We start from the raw sequence: 18348 nt of genomic DNA on the forward strand, positions 1-18348 counted from the left end.
TGCTTTATAAACACCTGCGACACAGCTCACTGCTAAGAGCTGTGGCTGGGTTCAGGATACAGCTGCTGTTCTGTCAGTAGAGATCCCCAGTGTAATTACAGCCCCGCAGAAGATCAATAGATGGTTAATGCTGAAAGGGATTTCTTGATTTATCTGGTCTACAACCACGAGCTACAGAGGACTTTTAAATATATTAAGTCCACCATAAAAATATCTAAGTCATTTCTAGACATGAGAGTACTTGATCTTTCTGCTAAGCACATTATATCTCACTTCAGTCATCCTCCTCTCTGTTTTTCTTCTGTTCCAACACAAACATTTGCACATGAGTCTATATCTCAAATGGCTGTAACAGTGATGTCTTAACCCTGCAGTCCTACTTCATTGGTCTTTTCTTCTTGCTTCTTCCACCCCAATGTAAATAGTCTTTTTTGCTTGGATCTGCAGTTGTACTGAAATGTCCTGTATTAAACAGGCATTTCATGGGCTTCTCTATGACTCTTGTCATTTATGGATTTCCCTTGGATCAAGTACATAGACTTAAATCTTAACAGTGGCTTTAAATTGCCTTTATTTGGGGATAAATCAATGTGAGATAAAATCCTCAGTGGCTAACAGAGAACGTGTCTGAAGTCCAAGCTGTTATTCTTGAAACAGCACAAGTGAGGATGCTGCTGCGGAGCAGGAAGGAGGGAGGCCACTTGGGTTTACAGCTGTTGTTGCTGAATGCCAGAGCAAGCTCTCAGATTACCTGCCACTACTCTGTTGTTCTGTGGTTTGTTGGGGGGCTTTTTTTTGGTGTTTTTTTTTTCCCCCTATATTTCTTCCTATTGAGATATCAATTTTTTGAGCTGGATGACCTGAAATGGTCATGGTTTCAGCGGTGATGTTGGATTTTACCACCCCATTAACTCTTGTGTGTTAACTCTTGAGGGAAAGAAACAGAAGGGCCTTATTCTTCCAAACATTCCAGCTATATTCTCCTTTACTTTCCTCCCCTCTGCTCTGTACTGCCCCGGTTAAGCTGTGGGCTGGCTGTCTTTCTTGTCTTACTTGTTATTGTGACAGCCTACACCTACACTGAAGACTTGATGGTGACTTTTCTGCATTTTTTGCCAATTAAGAAATGGTCTTAAATGTTTACATTTTTAAAACTTAGCTCAATTTTTTTTTATTTTTATTTTTTAAGGAAAATAAACCTAGTGAGTACAAATGTCATTTATTTGCTACCAAAGCCAAGTAATCACTCAAGAAAGCTGAAAGCAGCAGCCACTTGACATTTTGAAGTACGGATTTGCCTTGTTTGTATTGGCAGAGTCAAACAGCAGTTGTCCATGACTGGTTTTATCTTGTCTTCCATATTTAAGAACTCTAATTGGGCATGACATAGTGCCATCAGTTGGCCTGTCTAAATAAAAGAGGGAAAACCTCCTGGGTAGATATTTCTGAAACCAGTGGTCATCAGCCCACTGATACTCTTGGAAATGTTGCAGAAAAGAGAGACCACTTAAAACTGTCTCAGCTGCCTCTTGCTGCCAATGCTAAGTGAGGCAGAAATGTGTTTCAAAAGTGCTGTTTGTGGCCACAGCAGCACCAAGGAGTGCGACAGGTTCGGAAAACACATGTATGGCTTGTTTGTAGGCTGCAGCTTTGCAGGCTGTAATGTCAAAAGATAGCTGGGTCCTTTCTGCTTAAGTGTGCCACTGGATAGCTACCTGCTACTTGGGGGTTAGTCCGTGTTTAGTCCTCCAGCTTTTTAGCTCTTTTCTCCTATGTGAATATTAAGCACATTTATTTTATTTGTTAAGGCTTATTTTATGGCACTGAAAACATCAGCCAAAAATCCCTTCATAACTTAGATCAGCTAGCTTTCAGTTGTCCCCATCTTTGAGGACAGTTTCTCACCTCTCACCAGCAGATCCTGATTCTTATGCTCTGACAAAGCCTTTCCTCCACAGATCCACAGGAACCTCTTAGCTCCCTACTGTCTCTGTGTCTGCCTCCTCCTCCTGCAGGGGTTTGCTGTTTTCACTGCAGCTTCTGTGCCCACCAGAAACAAAGTCAGGTACAGGGGGTGGAGGGGAGGGAGGGCACAGGGCCTGTGATGGAGATTAGTGTTGGTCCCTGCCACCTTTGAAGCAGAAGGTTAGGGGGGACCATTGAGAACCAGTCCTCAAAGAAAGGCTATTTGCTTGCTAAATCTCTCTCCCAAGAGCTGCAGTGACCCTGCCTTCTGGCTAAAGGGAGAACATGAAACATGGAACACACACACATATATATATCCATATATAAATTATGAAGTGCTTTTCCTTCCCCTTAGCTCTTCTGAATCTCTTGCGGAAGACCTGCTCGAGTAACATCCTGAATAATAGCTGCTGGTTGGCCTGGTAAAAGGCTGTCACCATCCAGAGCAAATATGATTGACCTAAGAGACATTATTCACATGGAGTACAATATTGCCCCTCTTGAGTGAGAGTCAAACAGGTAAAGTCTTTTTCTACCCCTCCTGCCCATTCATTCAGCAGGCAGAAACCAAAGAGGTCTCCTCATTTCTTGATGCAAACAGTCTCTCTACTAAAGACAAGGGAACAATTCCAACAATAGTTGCATCAGAGGAACAGCAAAGCTCTTTTTTCATGATCTTGCAGTTCCAGGAAATATTTGCATTGCAGATCCTGTCAAAAGAAAATCCATGCTGAGACATCACATCTTTTTCTGCTTTTGTTCTTTCCTTTGCCCCACTTTATCTTCTGTTCACGTGCTTGTTCTTGGTGCTCAGAAGTTGTCTCTCTTCTCTGTACTTTGCACGAAAAGCTGCTGAGAGTTTAAAGAAATAGATAGGAAACATCAGACAGATGTGTCTGAGCTCTGAACGGCATCCTGGGCTCCGGATGTGATGGTTTCTGAGGTCTTTGGCTCCTCTGGCAGAGTGCTCTCTTGGAGCTCCACCACTAGAGAGTTATAAGGACAGTTGGCAAGCAGCTGTTAAGTGCATCAATGGGAGAAGGAGAGAACAAGAACAGCTAACCAGGTGGTAGGTCCCATCCAGGCGTCATTTCTAATGCTGTGCCCTCAGGAGGACAGATGGTCAGCTGATACCAGTAGAAAGCAAGGGGTCTGTACACTGCTTTGAAATTCCAAATATGCTCCTTGTTCTCTCTTTCTCACTTCAGACATAATAGAAGATAATAGCCATCCAGAAGGGAAGGGTGAGTACCAAGGCTCCCCTTCACTCAAGTGGAAGCTGTTGAAGGGGTGAGGCAAGAGGAATCTTCTTCCTGTGAACACAGTGTGGGACTTCTCATCTCTTCTTACACTACGGGCTTGAAATGAAATAGCTTAAATTATTGCCTATGACCAGAAGATTAGAAACAGCAAAATGTCCCAGAGTGGTCCATAGTCACTGGGGGTTGTTTCTAGGTGTGTCCTGACACATGGTAGTGAGTTAACACCTAAACCTGCACTGCTGAGCTGCCAGCTCTGCAAGCCACTGAGTTGTTCCAGTGACACTGTTGTGGCACTAGAGATAAAGCTCCATTTGATTTTTCACTTATAGCAGGAGTTCTAGTTTTCAGAAAAGCACAGCTAAGTAGTCAATTAGTTTTTAAGTTCTAATCATGGAAAATATAGTTCACTGAAGAGTTCACTGAAGAATATAATCATTCATCTGGCTCCTCTGAGTCTCAGAACTACAAAGTTAAAATTAGCACATCATGAAACATCATTGGGGTCACAGTTCTCATAGCAGGGTGGTTAACTAACCAAAACCCCAACATTCATGTTATCTGTGCAGCAGCGTGAGACGAGCTACGATCCCCGCAATGCTGCTGGCAGCAGAACCGCCCATGCTGGGTCCTATGTGAGCTGCATCTCATCCCAAGACACCACGTTAAGGAAAAGAAGTTCCTGCATAGGAGTTTATGCTTTCTGCTCTTCCCCCGTGCATCCTAGCCTTGGAAGAGCTACCATATGCCACAGGCAACACCCACTGCAACCTTAACTCTGCCCCAGTAGAAGGGGCATCCTCAGCCCCCGAGATGCAGGGGGAGATGTTGCAGAAGTGGGCAGGACAGATGGTGAGTGGGAAGGCTGGAGAAGCCCGGCTGCGTGGTGTCAGGCTGGTAGCCTTTCCTCAGCAGAGCAAAGGTTGGGAAGTGGTGTCTGGCGTACCTGGCAGCCCTTCTCATGGTGCTGTGTCAATGCCTGGGAGAAGATGGAGGGGATTATGCCTCACAAGGTGGCAAAGTTTGCAGCTTCTTTGGCTTTACATCAGGTGCATAATGTGCAGGGAGTGCCAGCTGACATATAGCACTCTTTCTGCACAGTCTGATATACTGTGCATCCCAGTTCAGCATCCAATTAAGTTTTTGTTTTTTGTTGTCATATGTTATTGGGGAATGTTCGTCTGAGAGAGAAAAGAGAAGCATGAGAGTGAAAGGAGTGATACCCATCACGAATCCTCTTTTCTCACTGCTGGAATGCTACGTCGTCTTAACAGGAGCACCATTATTAAAAAATCTCACATGACTGAGGTCCCAGCTGTGTTCAAAAAGGTACAGAAATAGGGAAAGGCACTCTGTGAGTCTGACAGAGCAGTGGTGGATGTTAACGCAAGGAACGCTTAGCCGCAGCCTGAGCCCAATGCCATGGTGCTGGGAAGTCTTCTGCTGTAGTCCTGCTGCTGTCTCTTAGTGTGGCCTCTCAAAGGTCCCTCCTTCATTTTCTCTCACAACTAGGCTGCTAAGACAGTAGCTGCAGGATTACCTCAGATGTGGTTCTGCTTGCCCACGAGTAGCTTCTCTGAGCCAAGCAGGAGGAAGTAGGGTCACCAGTAGAGGTGGCATCCCAGCAGTCTCACTTGTAGGCTTCACAGCAGGCCTTGCTTGGCTGGAGCCATTCAGCACTCAGGCATGAAGCAGGTTCCTGGGCTGGCACTGACAGTAGCAGCACATCACAGGGATCTACCTTGGACTACAGCATGCCTGCTCTTGCAGGTCAGTGCATGATGAAACACACTTTGGGTGCAGCAAAAACAAAGGGAAGCTTGTCACCAAGGGCTCATGCAGTCTTTTCTACATCCATCACTTGGGTTGCGTGGTGCACAGCTGCTATAGCCTCCCTCCTTAGTATATGGGACTGGTATCTTTCCAGCCCTGGTCTGAGCAGCTGATTGGCAGAAGTCAGGAGTTTCTGCCTTCTGAAACTTCCCTCCACACTGAATGAGTGTCTGTCTCTTGACATGATGACTTATGAAGTGTAAATTCAGCTCTGACCTAAGGGGACATCTTCTTACCCATCCTGAAGCTCTGTACCCGTCTGTGAACCTCGTATCGGTAATATCTACCATGTGTCTACTGGGAACTGTCGATATCCAAGCGAGATGTGCAGGGAATTTGGCTTTGTGTCACTACTGTCAAAAGCCAGCAGCAGCAACATCAGCAATTTGGGGGGGAGAAGGCATAATTTTGTAATGTAGTATTTTGTAAGCTTATAAAAAAACTGTCGGTAAAACAGCCCTGATTTCTGTTTTGCAAATGGTGACCACTCTGTTGCTAGGATTCCTTTGTGCCAAAAACGTACCTGTGCAGCTTCCCTTGCAACAGCATGTGAGTGCTTCACCAATGGAGGTGACTGGGCACAAATGCTTCACATCCCTCAAATTCCTTCCCTTAAATTTTAGCAAGCATATTTCCTATCCTGTCATGATGTGTGGCATAAATACTGCCTGCCTACAAACATCTTTCTTTTCTGGGATTTCCTTTATTCCTGCTTGAAGAACTCTTAAGTATTAGAGTACTGGAAGCTCCTTTTGTCCTGACCTCTGCTTTCTTCTTCTTCTGATCATATCTTAAATGCTTGGATTCATGAGGATGAAGGGTGTGAAGTAACAGGCTGCCTTTGTGCTGTACCTCAAGGGGGTCCTATCGGCTGGCATTCGGATAGATCGGCAAGACATGCCATTTCATGGTTTGTCTTGTCTGGTGATAGTCTCTGCTGAGAACAGAATTGAATGCCTCCATTCTGTGCACCTTACCAGCTTGTGACCTCCCCCTGACAGCTCTGGTGAAGGAAGGATGAGACTAAATCTCTGCAGGGCTTTAAACAACCAGAAACCCAGCGATGCTCACACACCACAGGAGTGCAGCTGCCAGAGCGAATGCCTTCCCATTGGTCATGCTACTGACTTGTGCCATGCACACATATTATTCCTTTTAAACCAAGTCATAGAGCACCTCTGCTTGGAAGTGCCGTGACAGCCTCTGCCTGCATGAGGTTTTCACTCTGGCAGGAGCTTAATGGCAAAGGAGCAAAGGATGTGTTCAAAACATACATGCAGCTACAACAGTACCACATCCTCAAGGACCGAAAGGAAATTCTCTTTGATGCTAAATGTTTTTCTCCAGTGCTTTCTTTCTCTTATATTTCCCATCCCCTCCATGCTGGCAGCCATGCTGAGAGCACTTTCTATTGGCTCAGCATGAGCTGGGGGTAATGGGCTTCTTGCAGTTTAAGATGGATGGGAGGAAGGATTTTATTTCAGGCTCCCCAGGAGGGGATTTATGAGATGGTTGTTGTAATATCTCCCTTTTCCCTCACCAGGCCTTATTACTGATGCCCCGTGCAGTGCCCAGATTGGGTCACATAACGGAGGAGCTCTTCAACCCATCATACTGGGTTAGCACAGCCCTGCAGGCTCCTTCCTCTCTGTACTAATGAACATCTCACATAGGAGTTCATTTGGCCCTGTGAGGCAGGAAGAATTGTACTCTTACTCTTCTCCTGTGGTTGTCTTATCTGTAGTCACCCCAGCCTCTTTGGGCCAGACTTTCACCAGGATCACCTCAGGACTTGTAAGGTGATATCTGCACCCACATCTGTTTTGTCTTCTAGGGGAAGGCAGATGGAGATCTCCTTGCCCTCATTGCATCATCCTGTCTTACTGCACAAATGGTGAAGCTGTTCTCACCACACCAGAGGCTGGTCCTGGTGTCAGAGATCACCTCAGTTATCATCAATAGCACAGCTGAGGACTCGCCTCACTCAAGTCTTGGTAGGCCTCTCGGTGTTCCATTCTGCCATGTCCATCAGGAAGACTTTCTACTGCCCTCTCCTGATCAAGATGGAAGAAGCCTCGTAGTCAGACAAAAATCTGCTTTCATCCAGGCAGGTCACCACACCGATGTGTGATTTGTAGTTATCAATTACTCATTACCTTCCATTTATCGCACTGGGATGTGTTCATCAGAAGTATACATCCACAAAGGCAAATTAAATTGCGGCTGGCATTTATTTTTCCCCCATTTTTAGTTCATTCTTCTTTGCTTCTATTTCTCTTCTTCTAGCCCTGTGCCAGTGTTTCTCCCATGTTTTTTTCCCATGGATAGGAAGACTTTGCAAAATAAACAGGAAAAGAAAAAAAAAAAAAGAAAGAAAAAAAAAAGACAAGACTGACTCGTTTCTCACATGAGCAATCCCAAGCTGTGAGGTCACTTTGCTGTTGAAGACAGTGATAAGGTCACTCTGCGGCGCTGCAGCCAGCTCTGGGAAGAGAGCAGAAGCATGCTGTGATGCCAGGCTTTGCCGCGCATCTCTGCTTGCTGAGGCACGACCACAGCATCACCACTGCAGCACAGTGTCACCACTGCGGGACTCTCTGCCCCCTCTTAGCACAGCTTTATTCCAGCGTAGAGCAGACAGGGCTGTAGATCTGATTTTTTAGGGAAGTTCCCAGCAGCAAGGGAGTATCTGGTTGGGAGGAGCTGCTTTCAGACTGTAGATGGGCTGAGAGGACTGCTGGCTCAGTGAGTCCCTCGGTACTGACAGGATCACTCCTTCCCTTTTTCTGGGCTGGCAGGTCCCCGTCCTCTCCTGCTGCCTCCCTTTCCCTTCCTGGCTAACACCTACATTGGTGACATCTGCATTCAGAGCATCTCTAGGCTATCCTCTCCTCTCTTCCACCTCTTCACCCCCCCTCCTGTATTTCCCTCTCATTTCTCTATTTCCATTCGGGCCACGTCCTCGCTACCCTCTGTTTTCTCTTATTCTTTCATTTTAGACATGATAGCATTTTGCTTCAGCAAAACTGAAGCTCTTGAGGTCAGCCACCAAGGGCAAACACGTTCACACATGGGGTTTCAAAGGACAGGAAACGCTTTTGGCATGATTTCCCTGAAGGAGAATTTGAATGCTTTTGAAATCAGGAAACTCAGATATCTCACTGCAAACCAGACACAGGCGGTCAAACTTGGACCCCAAACTGTCCACAAAACAAGCATTAGAATAAATTCATGCTGTTGCAGCATATTTTTTGCTTACCCAGCTCTTGCTGGAGTTTTCAGCAAGGAGACTGAAGCACTGAATCTGACAGAAGAGGAAAAAGCCATTTTGTCATTAGAAGCTACAGAGAAATAGTAAACATCTGGCAAAATTATATATAAATTTTTTAAAGACTAACTGCAAAACAGTTTGATCAGCTTCCTTTGAACTTCACAGGCTATTTCTCCCCTTCTATAAGGGTCAGTTTGGCAGCCTTCGGTTCAAATTTATTACAGCAGTCCTAATGAGAAGAGTACAAAACCAGAGGTTTGTGATTGTTGCCACAACCATTTGTGTGCTGTGAGTGGTAAAGAAAAAGAAGTAACACTTTGAACCCACACCACCATGGACCCACTTTTGAAATAAAATACAACTACTGATTAAGAGCGTATGACAACAACACACTAGGTAATGACATGCTCTACTGAAGCTTTGGCAGGGTTTGACTGAGCATTGCATCTAGAGCTGCACATGGAATTGCCCGTGGCAGTAGCACTGGAAGTGTGAGGAGCACCTCAATGCACACACAACACCCACAGCCTTGTGCTGATGACTAATGTTTGGCTTTATGAAGACAGCTGCCCTGTATAAGTTAATGGGATATTAGCCATTAGATTGGCAGAGTTATAGAGGAATAATTGCTAGATTTGACACTATCCACCGTATTTAAGCATAAAATCACTGCTGGTAACATACACAGTTGGCACAAAGATTACGAGGCTGGTCTGTAACAATGAGCACGGTCCTACAGAGAGATCTGCTTCATTTGATAATTTCATTATTCAATCCAAAGCCAAATCTGAAGTTACACATTTCAGGCTGAAGAATGCATCCAATCCTTTAGCTGTCCTTGAAATAGTGACTCAAAAAATACCTAGGAGCAAAGTGGGTGAATGCTTGGATATACGCTGCCAAGCCAAAGTCTCCTAATACAACTCCTGGAGATTTTTTAAAAAGGTGAAATGTGTGGAAATGGGAGGTGGCTTTATGGTTGAGTATAATGCTAGTGAAATAAGTGCTGAAATCCTGCATCCACTTGCAGGATACACATTAAGAAGGATCTAAAGGTTGTAGAGAAAAAGAAAAGCTCCAAAGAGAGCTGGGGAGAAAAAAAAAAAAAAAAAGCTGTGCAGTGAAGGACTTTGAGACCTTGACCCACTTAATATGGAAAAAGAAAGCCAAGAGGTGTCATAATTAGAATGGAGAGGCACCTTCAGAGAGAGAAGACAGCAGTATGAAAAGAGTCTTTCATTACATTCAGAATGGGAATCCCCACTGCCATCAATGGGGGCTAAACTGAGAGAAAATTACAATGGCAGTGAAATTCAGTCATCAGAACAAACTGCAGAAGGGATTGTAAGTCCTTAATTTACTTCTGTCTGTAATGTTAAGCAGGAAGTCTTTATGCAAGATGAGCTTTTACCAACTACCAGTCACCGCGCTGTACATAGGACTGTAACGTAACATTCCATTGCCTGTGACGTATATGAGAGAGAGAAGGTGTAGTGTCTCCTGGTCTTAAGATGGAGCAAGGATGCCTGCCTTGACCCATGCCCCAGGACTCATTAGTTCTTGTGTACCCATTGAGAGGAAGAAATCCAGGGACATAAGTCATGCAGAAACATGTTGTTCTTACAGTTCAAATGTGCCTTCTAAGGAGATATTGTGGCATGGTGGGGTGGTTGTTAATGTCTTGCCTTCTTCACCACCCTCAGTGCAGTTGCTTGTAAGCTCACTTAGGATGGTTGTCAGTTACAGTCTAGCTGACCATATTTTCATGTTGGTGGCTCCCAAGTTGTTTGGGGATGAAACTCTGCCCACCCACCCCTCTAGCCCCCAGCCATGCTCTGCTCCAGCTGCTAAGTGCAAAGCCACACCCACCCCTTTACACTAGGCAAGATTATCAGCCCAAATCTACACGCTATTACAATGCAAAGTACTTTTTAATGATTTTAACGACTGCTGCTGTAGCCAGAAGCCCATCTGGCTGCTGCAGAGCTGGGACAAGTGTGGGTTTGGTGTGCTGGCTCCACACAGCTCCCTTCATACTGGTGTTTGATCTTGGGTATCTGCCATCTGAGGGTGGCTTTGAAGGCAATTGCCCTTTCAGCCACTGCCAGCGTGCTTTCTTATTTGCAAACTAAGTTCTGCACAGAAGTTCCTTGAAGGAGAAATAACCAAAATGTTGCCAGCCTGGAAACTCCTGTCTGCTGCAGGTGTCAGTTGAATTTCCTGTTCTCTGTGAGCAGCTAGGGCTTTCGAGACTATTTTCCAGCAACTAATTAAATAGCATCAATCATTTGGTGTCTTGGAAGATTTCATACCACCAGACAACAAACAGAGCTTGGGAGAACATGAAACTCTCTCTCCCTTTTGAGTGGGTCACAGGCCCAACGCTCTACCTGAGATTTTTTTTGGAAAGGACAGGTCAAAAAGCCCCGACACAAAGGCAAAGTGGGACCAAGGGCAGCTCAGGGCAGGACTGCCCCAACTTCTTGTTTTTTGGGCTCAAATCTGTGAGTCCCAGTTTGCAGACAAGGTGTCTGGTGACTGAGTTTTTGCCTGTTATGGGACAGTCACTGCTTGCCTCTGTCTGTCGAGCTTGCTGTCCTCAATTTCTTCAGTTACATTTCTCTTCTAATATTTTCCAGGGGGCTCGGGTTTTGCCCCACATCAAAATGACACAGAAGCCGCAGCATTCCTCAGAGAACACAGCTCTCATTTACTGACTGGCCCAAGTTATCATGGAAATTATTGGTTTCCTTAAGCATTTATTGTAGTTGTGCCACAATACATGCTTATCCTGTTCTGATCTGAAACACTGTACTTGGAAAGGAGAAAATTCTACATAGTACCACAAACACCGTGTTTGCAAGAAGTTGGTATGTTAATTAATAAAGTCTGGGAGCCACTGGTTTAACATACTAATGAATTTGTTATGCAGAAATAGATGAAAAGATACATTTCCTTATTAGACCTTTGAATGTCTGATGCTTTTACTGTAATTATTTGTTGCATTTCCTGTCTTTCTTATGAACACACTACTAGTATTTCTAATACTACAGTAGGGTTAGATAATTGTTTCAGCAAAGGGAAGGAGAAATAAAGAGATATAAGCCAGACTTATATCTTATATAGTCAAGACTTGAAATGAGAGGGACAGCCAATGACGTAGACCCTAGAGGAGATATCCTTTTGTAACTGAGGACCTGCAGAGAATGAGATCCAGTGAGCAGCAAAGAAGAGCCTTTTTCCCAAAGGGTTCTGAACAGGAAGGTTGTGCTGTATGGGACTGATAGGTGTGTGTAAATCTGAGAGGTCTGGCACTGGGCTCAATGGCTGCATGTCCTCACTAATGCCAGGAGAGAAGTTGCATTTCTTACAAGCTACAGTGAAAACAGTGAAGGCAACCCATTTCAGGAAGATCCAGCCCTCTCAGCATGGGGATGGTGGCCATTTTTGAGGTGTCTCCACAGAGATGTGGATCTGTGAGCCTTGGAGCTGCTGCCAGCACAGCTCTGATCAAGACTGGTAAGACCAGAGCCATCTTGTTCCCCAAAGTGGGGGTGGCATTTCATGGGGCTAAGCACATAAAGAAGCATCTGCCAGCTCTCAGACTCCAGTATGGCCACTGATAACCCTAACCAGCAGGGCTGGTTGAATCAGTCCTTGGGTAGGAGCCAAGCTGTGGGTTGCAAGTTGGACCACAGAGCTCCAGAGATCAGAGAAGTTATTAGTCAAGGAGAAGAGAGATAAAGGAAAGGAGAGGATTGCAGTGCCTTTGGCAAATAGTGCCTTAACTAAAACAGGACAGCCTTCACATGGCTGCATGCAGGGCCAGGCTGACAGTGCTGTCAGTAAGTCATAAGTACTGGGGTTCCTGATGCATTTAAGCACACACCTTACATTACAACTGACTACTAGACATCCTTGGATGGGTCTGTAGGGAGAAGCCTACATTGGTCAGGAATGGCACTGTGACAGAGCAGTGGGTATTTGACAAGAGTTTCCAGTGATGAAACTCTGTGACTGGATGTAGACTCGGGAATTCACTCTGCAAAACTCCCATAAGTAGTGACTGCCTAAAGCCACTTCCTTGCTTTCCTTGAGGCTTCCTGCAAAAAAAGTTAGGGAAAATAGCCTTGTTCTTTCTTATACTGAAGTCTTCTGTCTGCCTTGCTTGCAGAAAAGGTATGTATATAACCTGTTCTGTTCCTCTGCATCCATTTTGTTAGTAACAAGAATACAGTCCAAAATAATTATTCTTCATTCTGACACATAAATATACACAAAAGGCTTGGGATAAGAATAGAAATCTTTATGGGCTCCTTCTAGATGCGTCAGGAAGAATCAGGAGCCAAATTCTGCCCTTCCCTGCTGCAGATGAATGCTGTCGCTCCCTAAAATAAATAAAATTGCTCTGCACTTACACAGTGTCAGATTAGAAGCTAAGAAATCAAAACCTAACCCTGTGAAGTCTAGTTTGGCAGTGCTCACAGCAAGCCATAAAAACCTCTATAGTTACTCAGAAGTGGCTCTCTGTTCCAGAAAAAAAAAAAAAAAAAAAAAAAAAGCAGTATTAAATCTGATCTGATAGCCCTGCAAGGTTAGGTGCCAATGCCTCCATCTCATTGAGAAAACAGTAAATTCTTTCTAGTGGTGCTGTGCTATTAATTCCTGAGTCATAAGATGCTGGTCCTTAAACTCCTGGCTGATTCAAGCTTATTTACGGAATCCTAACTGCCCTGGGTTTGGGAGAAGCTATACTAGGGAAGAACTTTATTCCAGAGGAAAAAAAGAAGACATTTCCCAAACCTAGCATCTGCTGGCATCTATGAAGTAGTTTGATGCATTAGAGGTGGTCCCTTGGGAGGAGGAGTACTTGCGTGCTTCTATTTTTGCATGAAATCAGGCTCAGCAGAGGGCATGATGATGCACAAATATCAGCATGTCTTGCTGTCAAGAAGAAGCAAAGGATGGCAGTGACGAGAGGGATGCGTTCAGCCCTCCACATTACCTACCGGGTGAGTAGGGGGTCTCATGTCACACGTTTTCTACAGACAGCTGCTGCCAGCCAAGGGTATAACCCAAGCTGCTACTGCTCTTTGCAGAGAGACAACTCTGCTTCCGATAGCTGCTTGGCTGGATTTCATACCTTTTATTATACCCCAACATAGCATGACAATGCAGCTGATTCACTGCAGCATCGCAGGAGTAAGGACCACAACCACTTCATCTTGGTGAGCATAACAGGAATACAAGAATGCAAACTCCCTCTCCACTCCCAGCCTGACTTTTGTGACTTCAAAGAAAAGGATATGCTATATTTTAAGCATTTACTCACACAGACCCTTAGCCCCAGTGCTTGAACCTTTCAGGTATTTTAGGTAGGATCTTGTCTTCTAACCAGCCTGAAGCTATGGGCACCATGCTGTAGTCCTGACAATTTTTTCAAATAAATGTGCTTGAATCTGGTAATTTTCCTGATGGCTCACCTCCAAGAGAATGGTGTCAATCACCCAGTAGGTTTCAGGGCTGGGGCTGAGTCAGCTCTGACTCAGTCAGCAGCTCCAGCTCTGCCAGGCACTGGAGCCCTGCGTTGGTACAACTCATAGGGCCATGGCCCCACGAAGGACACTGTTCCCCATTTCTGCAGCAGCACGGTGTGAGACCCCCCCAAAGCACAAGGGAAAGCCCGCAGCCCTGCTCCAAAACCTTCCTGGCCCTGTAGTAAGGTGTGTAGATGAGGATGGGTGTTAGCTCCTTGCAGGGTACAGAATCTGAGGATCCATCTCACCCTCATCGAGATGCCCATCTGACCTGGATGTGGGCACTGCCATATGAAGGACTTCCCTCCTGGGAGTTGGAGGAAGCAAGGAAGTGGTTTTGTCCGGAGGCCTCTGTCCCTGTCACAATGTTTCTGGCAAAATAGTTAATATTCCCATTTCTATGAAGTAGGGTGGTGTCCCCATCCTCAGGCAGTCAAGAGCAAACCCAGTCTGGAAAGGAAAAGGCACCATGTGTACTATGTAAAGCAGTGTGACTGACAGGTTCCTCTCTTTGTCTTTCTCCCTTTATCCCTGGTGGTGTGATTTGAAGCAACGCCCCGTGAAGCAATCCCTGAGTGCCTGCATGTGCAGAGAGTCACACTGGAAATGCCTCCTCCTCTCCATCCTCATGTATGGTTGCCTGGGAGCAGTGGCCTGGTGTCAGCTGGCCCGAGTCACCAAGCTCAGCTTCGACAGTTCCTTCAAGGGCAAGTCCATGATCTACCACGACAGTCCCTGCTCAGATGGCTATGTCTACATCCCACTGGCCTTCCTTTCCATGCTGTACGTGGTGTACCTGGTGGAGTGCTGGCACTGCCATGTCAAGAGAGAGCTGCAGTACAAGGCTGATGTGGACAGTGTCTACGAATGTATCAACCGCATGCAGCAAGCCACTCCGTGCATCTGGTGGAAGGCCATCAGCTACCACTTTGTACGGCGAACTCGGCAGGTAACCCGGTACCGCAATGGAGATGCCTACACCACCACCCAAGTCTACCATGAGAGGGTCAACACTCATGTGGCCGAAGCTGAGTTTGACTACTCTCACTGTGGATACAAGGACATCTCCAAAGAGCTCCTGGGCCTGGAGAGCTACACGGCCACCAAGCTGAGGTTCACCAAATGCTTCAGCTTTGCCAACATCGAGTCTGAGAACTCTTATCTGACACAAAGGGCTCACTTCTTTACAGAAATAGAGGGGCTGGATGACTACATGGAGGTAAGGGAAGGCATGCAGCTCAAAAATGTGGACTTCAAGGAGCTCATGATGGCCTACGGGGACCCAGATCACCTCCCATGGTATGTGTCCCACTATGCTTTCTGGGTGGCAGCCATCCTGATGATCTCGTGGCCTCTCAGGGTACTCATAGAGTATCGGACTGCATACGTCCACTACCACGTGGAGAAGCTTCTGGGCCTGGAATACACAGCACCCACCACAACGGAGGAGCCCCTCTATCGTTACCGCATGCCCCGGGATGCCACACAGGACAGCACAGAGCTGGAGTGGCACATCTGCACCAACCGGCAGCTGATCCCCAGCTACTCAGAAGCCATGCTGATGGACCTGGCCGACTCCCCAGCGTACAACAGCTACACGGTGTGTCGGTACAGTGAGGTGGCCCACGGCTGCGAGCGCTGCAACCATGCCTCCAGCACCTCCTCCATCTTCTCACGCCATGCTTTCCACAGCTGCAGTGGCAACTCCCGCCTGTCCCTCAACACCAGCCGCTTCTCCCTCTGCCGCGTCCATGGCTCCCACAGGACAGGCCTCTGGCGGAGCCGCAGCAGCAGCATTGCTGACCGGGGCTGCCACGATGAGCAATGCTGTTCCTACTCCAGCCAGCTGGCTGTCAATGAGAACCCCCCTACCTACCACGACGCCCGCTTCTTCCCTGTCTTGATCGTGCATAGGCCGGAAGGGCACGATGGACAGCCCTTCTATGTCAGACGCTCCTCCTGTTTAGAAACATCTCTGTGATGGGCTTCCATGGTTTCTCAGCTCCTCAGCTCTGGAACAACTTCACTGCTGTGCTTGCAGAGATACCACCAGCCTGCAAGTGTCAGTCAGCAAGACAAGCTTGAGATTTCAGTTCTTCATCCTGACATTGCATGAGGATATGGTCACCCTGACAAGTGGCCCACCTCATTTCCAAAGCTTCTCTCCCTCCTCCTATTTGTCTCCATGTTTATTTTTCCCCTTCCTTTCACTTTTACTCCTCACTGTTTCTTTGTTTCTTGAGTCTCTGCCTCTCCTCCCATCCTGCTCTTTCTTTTACATTTCAGTCAGTATTTGACAGCTGTTTCCATGGGAGGATTTAAAAAGCCTGTGTTCTGCAATGCATTTGCCCTACAAGGTAGGAAACTCAAAAGACAGCGAGGCCAAGCGAGATGCTGAAAGGCCTGCAGCCAGTCAGTGTCAAGTCAGAAAGAGAATTCAGATCTGCAGGCTCTGAATCAACTGCTGCAAACCCCAAACAAGGCTTTTTAAAAAATTATTTCTGCCAGTCTTTTTGCCTCTTCTTTCATTTATTGTCTCCTTTCTTTATACTTCCTCCTCTCTCCCTATTCTCATCTTCCTTTTTTGGTTTTCTCACCTCTGCTTTCCAGTTTCTCATTGCACCTTTCTGGGATTTTGTCAGTGAGGATGTCTTTCAGCCTGTAATTGGCTTCTGTTGCCCCAGAATAAGGTATTTGCAGCACAAATTTCAGTGTCCACCGACACAGCCACAGGAAATGCCCCTGAGAAGTGCTGAGGACATTCACCACGGAGTAGTGAGATACACAAACAAAGCAAAAAGCATGCCTTTCGCTAACCATGCCCTGCCTGGTCTGCAGCGGATGCTGCTGCATTTCCAGAAGTAGTTAACCTCCTTCAGCTCCACCAGTGTTAGCACTCATCAAGAGCCGTGACGTAGATCAGTGCCCTGCTAGTGCCACTATTTTTAAGACCGTAGATCTGGTTTGTGGTTATTTCATTCCTACCACTTGCTCAGAGCTGCAGGGACTGGCAAGGAGGAGAGAGGTCAGGGAGGGAAAGGTGTTAATCCACTACAGCCCACCCACCAATGGTCTGAAGGCTCTTCCTGCAAGGCTCCCTGCGAGCGCGTGCAGAGCCTTCAGTAAAGTGTGAGATCAGCCTGGCATTGTCACTCACAAGAGGTGGCTGGTGCTTCCAAGAGCCAGGGACCAGCCCGGGGCTTCTGGCCACGCTCAGGAACCCCAGGGCTCCAACAGTTGCCAAACCTGCCATGTGCTGAGCAAGCTCTGCAACAGTTTATCAGGTGGGTAGCTGAGGTGAGCACCAACTTGCAGGAGAATGCAATACAGTCTCAATACATTAACTACCAAAACCAGGGTGTTGTGCCTCCCTATGGCAGATAGGTCAGAAGTCGAGCCCTCAGAGGGGCTAGCAACAAATGCTTCCTCCCGAGTCAGTTCTGTGTGTATCTATGTGTAATATGAGATTTGTAAAGTCTTATTAGTATGTGTAGATTATATGTAACTGCATATGGTGATTTCTTATGGCATTGACTGTTGCACTGTGTTAAATACATTTTGTTTTGGTTTGATGACTGTTTTGATGCACTGTTTATTTCAACTCTGGAAGCAGAGACATTGCTTTCACATGGGCAGTACCTGGCTAACACACTGCGGAGGATGGCACCATCAGGAGGGTTGTTTAAATTTGTATGAGCCCATCTTTTTAAAAGTAAACACTGTATGTATGATTTATGTGACATTTTCATTCTGACAGCTTGGCATTTATTGTGAAAGATATGTAACACATAGGATGTGTTAGTTTGTCACCTCTAAAAAAGAATAACCATTCCAGACACGAGGAAAAACCAGGTTTGCGCTTAGGGTAATGATTATTGTTGGACTGGGGCCAAAATCCTGAAGTGGCTAGAAGTCAAAACAAAATCAAAACTTAGACCCACCCCACAATGACCCAGTCCTGATCCCTATCCGTATCATGTCACTCCTGGCAGGGCTGAGAGCCTGGGATAAGGACAGGATCAGACCCGACCTCCAGGCTAAGATTCGTCTCTGGTTTACTGGAGTAAAGGCAAGCCCTGCATAGGGTTCCCTCCTCTTGTCTTCACTCACACAGAAAGTTTAAACCAGCACATATGGAAGATCTGAGAGCTGGAGGAGGCTGAAGCCTCAATAGAGAGGCTGGAATATTTCAACACTGCTTCTGACTTGAAGGAGGTGTTAGGGAGGAAGATGAGAAAGAAAGGAAGAGATGGTAGAATAACATGAATTAGAAGGGAACAGAGTTTGGATGCAGCTCAGATAAGCGAGCAGCAGGAATCAGTTGCAGCAGGCTCAGGCACAGAGGCAGGTTGTGCAGCTGCTGTATATACCGGCAACTTTAAACACCATTCCCATGCCTTGCCGTGGCCCGCTCGGTCCGATGTGTATTTCAGGACTGAGTGTTATATTTGGGTTCTCAGAAGTGGCCACGTCAAACAGTGTT

General features: G+C 46.3%; 1 protein-coding gene across 3 annotated transcripts in view; it reads left to right on the plus strand.

Moving 5' to 3' along the window:
• LOC771422 (transmembrane protein 151B-like) overlaps positions 1-17437 on the plus strand; it is a 31312-nt gene extending 13875 nt beyond the window's left edge. For 2 of the 3 annotated variants that reach the window (XM_025151405.3, XM_015287140.4), the window contains one exon: positions 14416-17437. In XM_025151405.3, coding sequence (XP_025007173.1) covers positions 14416-15846 — 1431 coding nt within the window. In that variant the 3' untranslated portion in view covers positions 15847-17437. The remainder of the gene's footprint in view (positions 1-14415) is intronic. The other variant, XR_005860052.1, reaches the window with a different exon arrangement.
• The last annotated feature ends 911 nt before the right edge of the window (positions 17438-18348 follow it).

Source organism: Gallus gallus, chromosome 5 (assembly GCF_016699485.2).
Source record: "Gallus gallus isolate bGalGal1 chromosome 5, bGalGal1.mat.broiler.GRCg7b, whole genome shotgun sequence".
Lineage (NCBI taxonomy): Eukaryota > Metazoa > Chordata > Aves > Galliformes > Phasianidae > Gallus > Gallus gallus.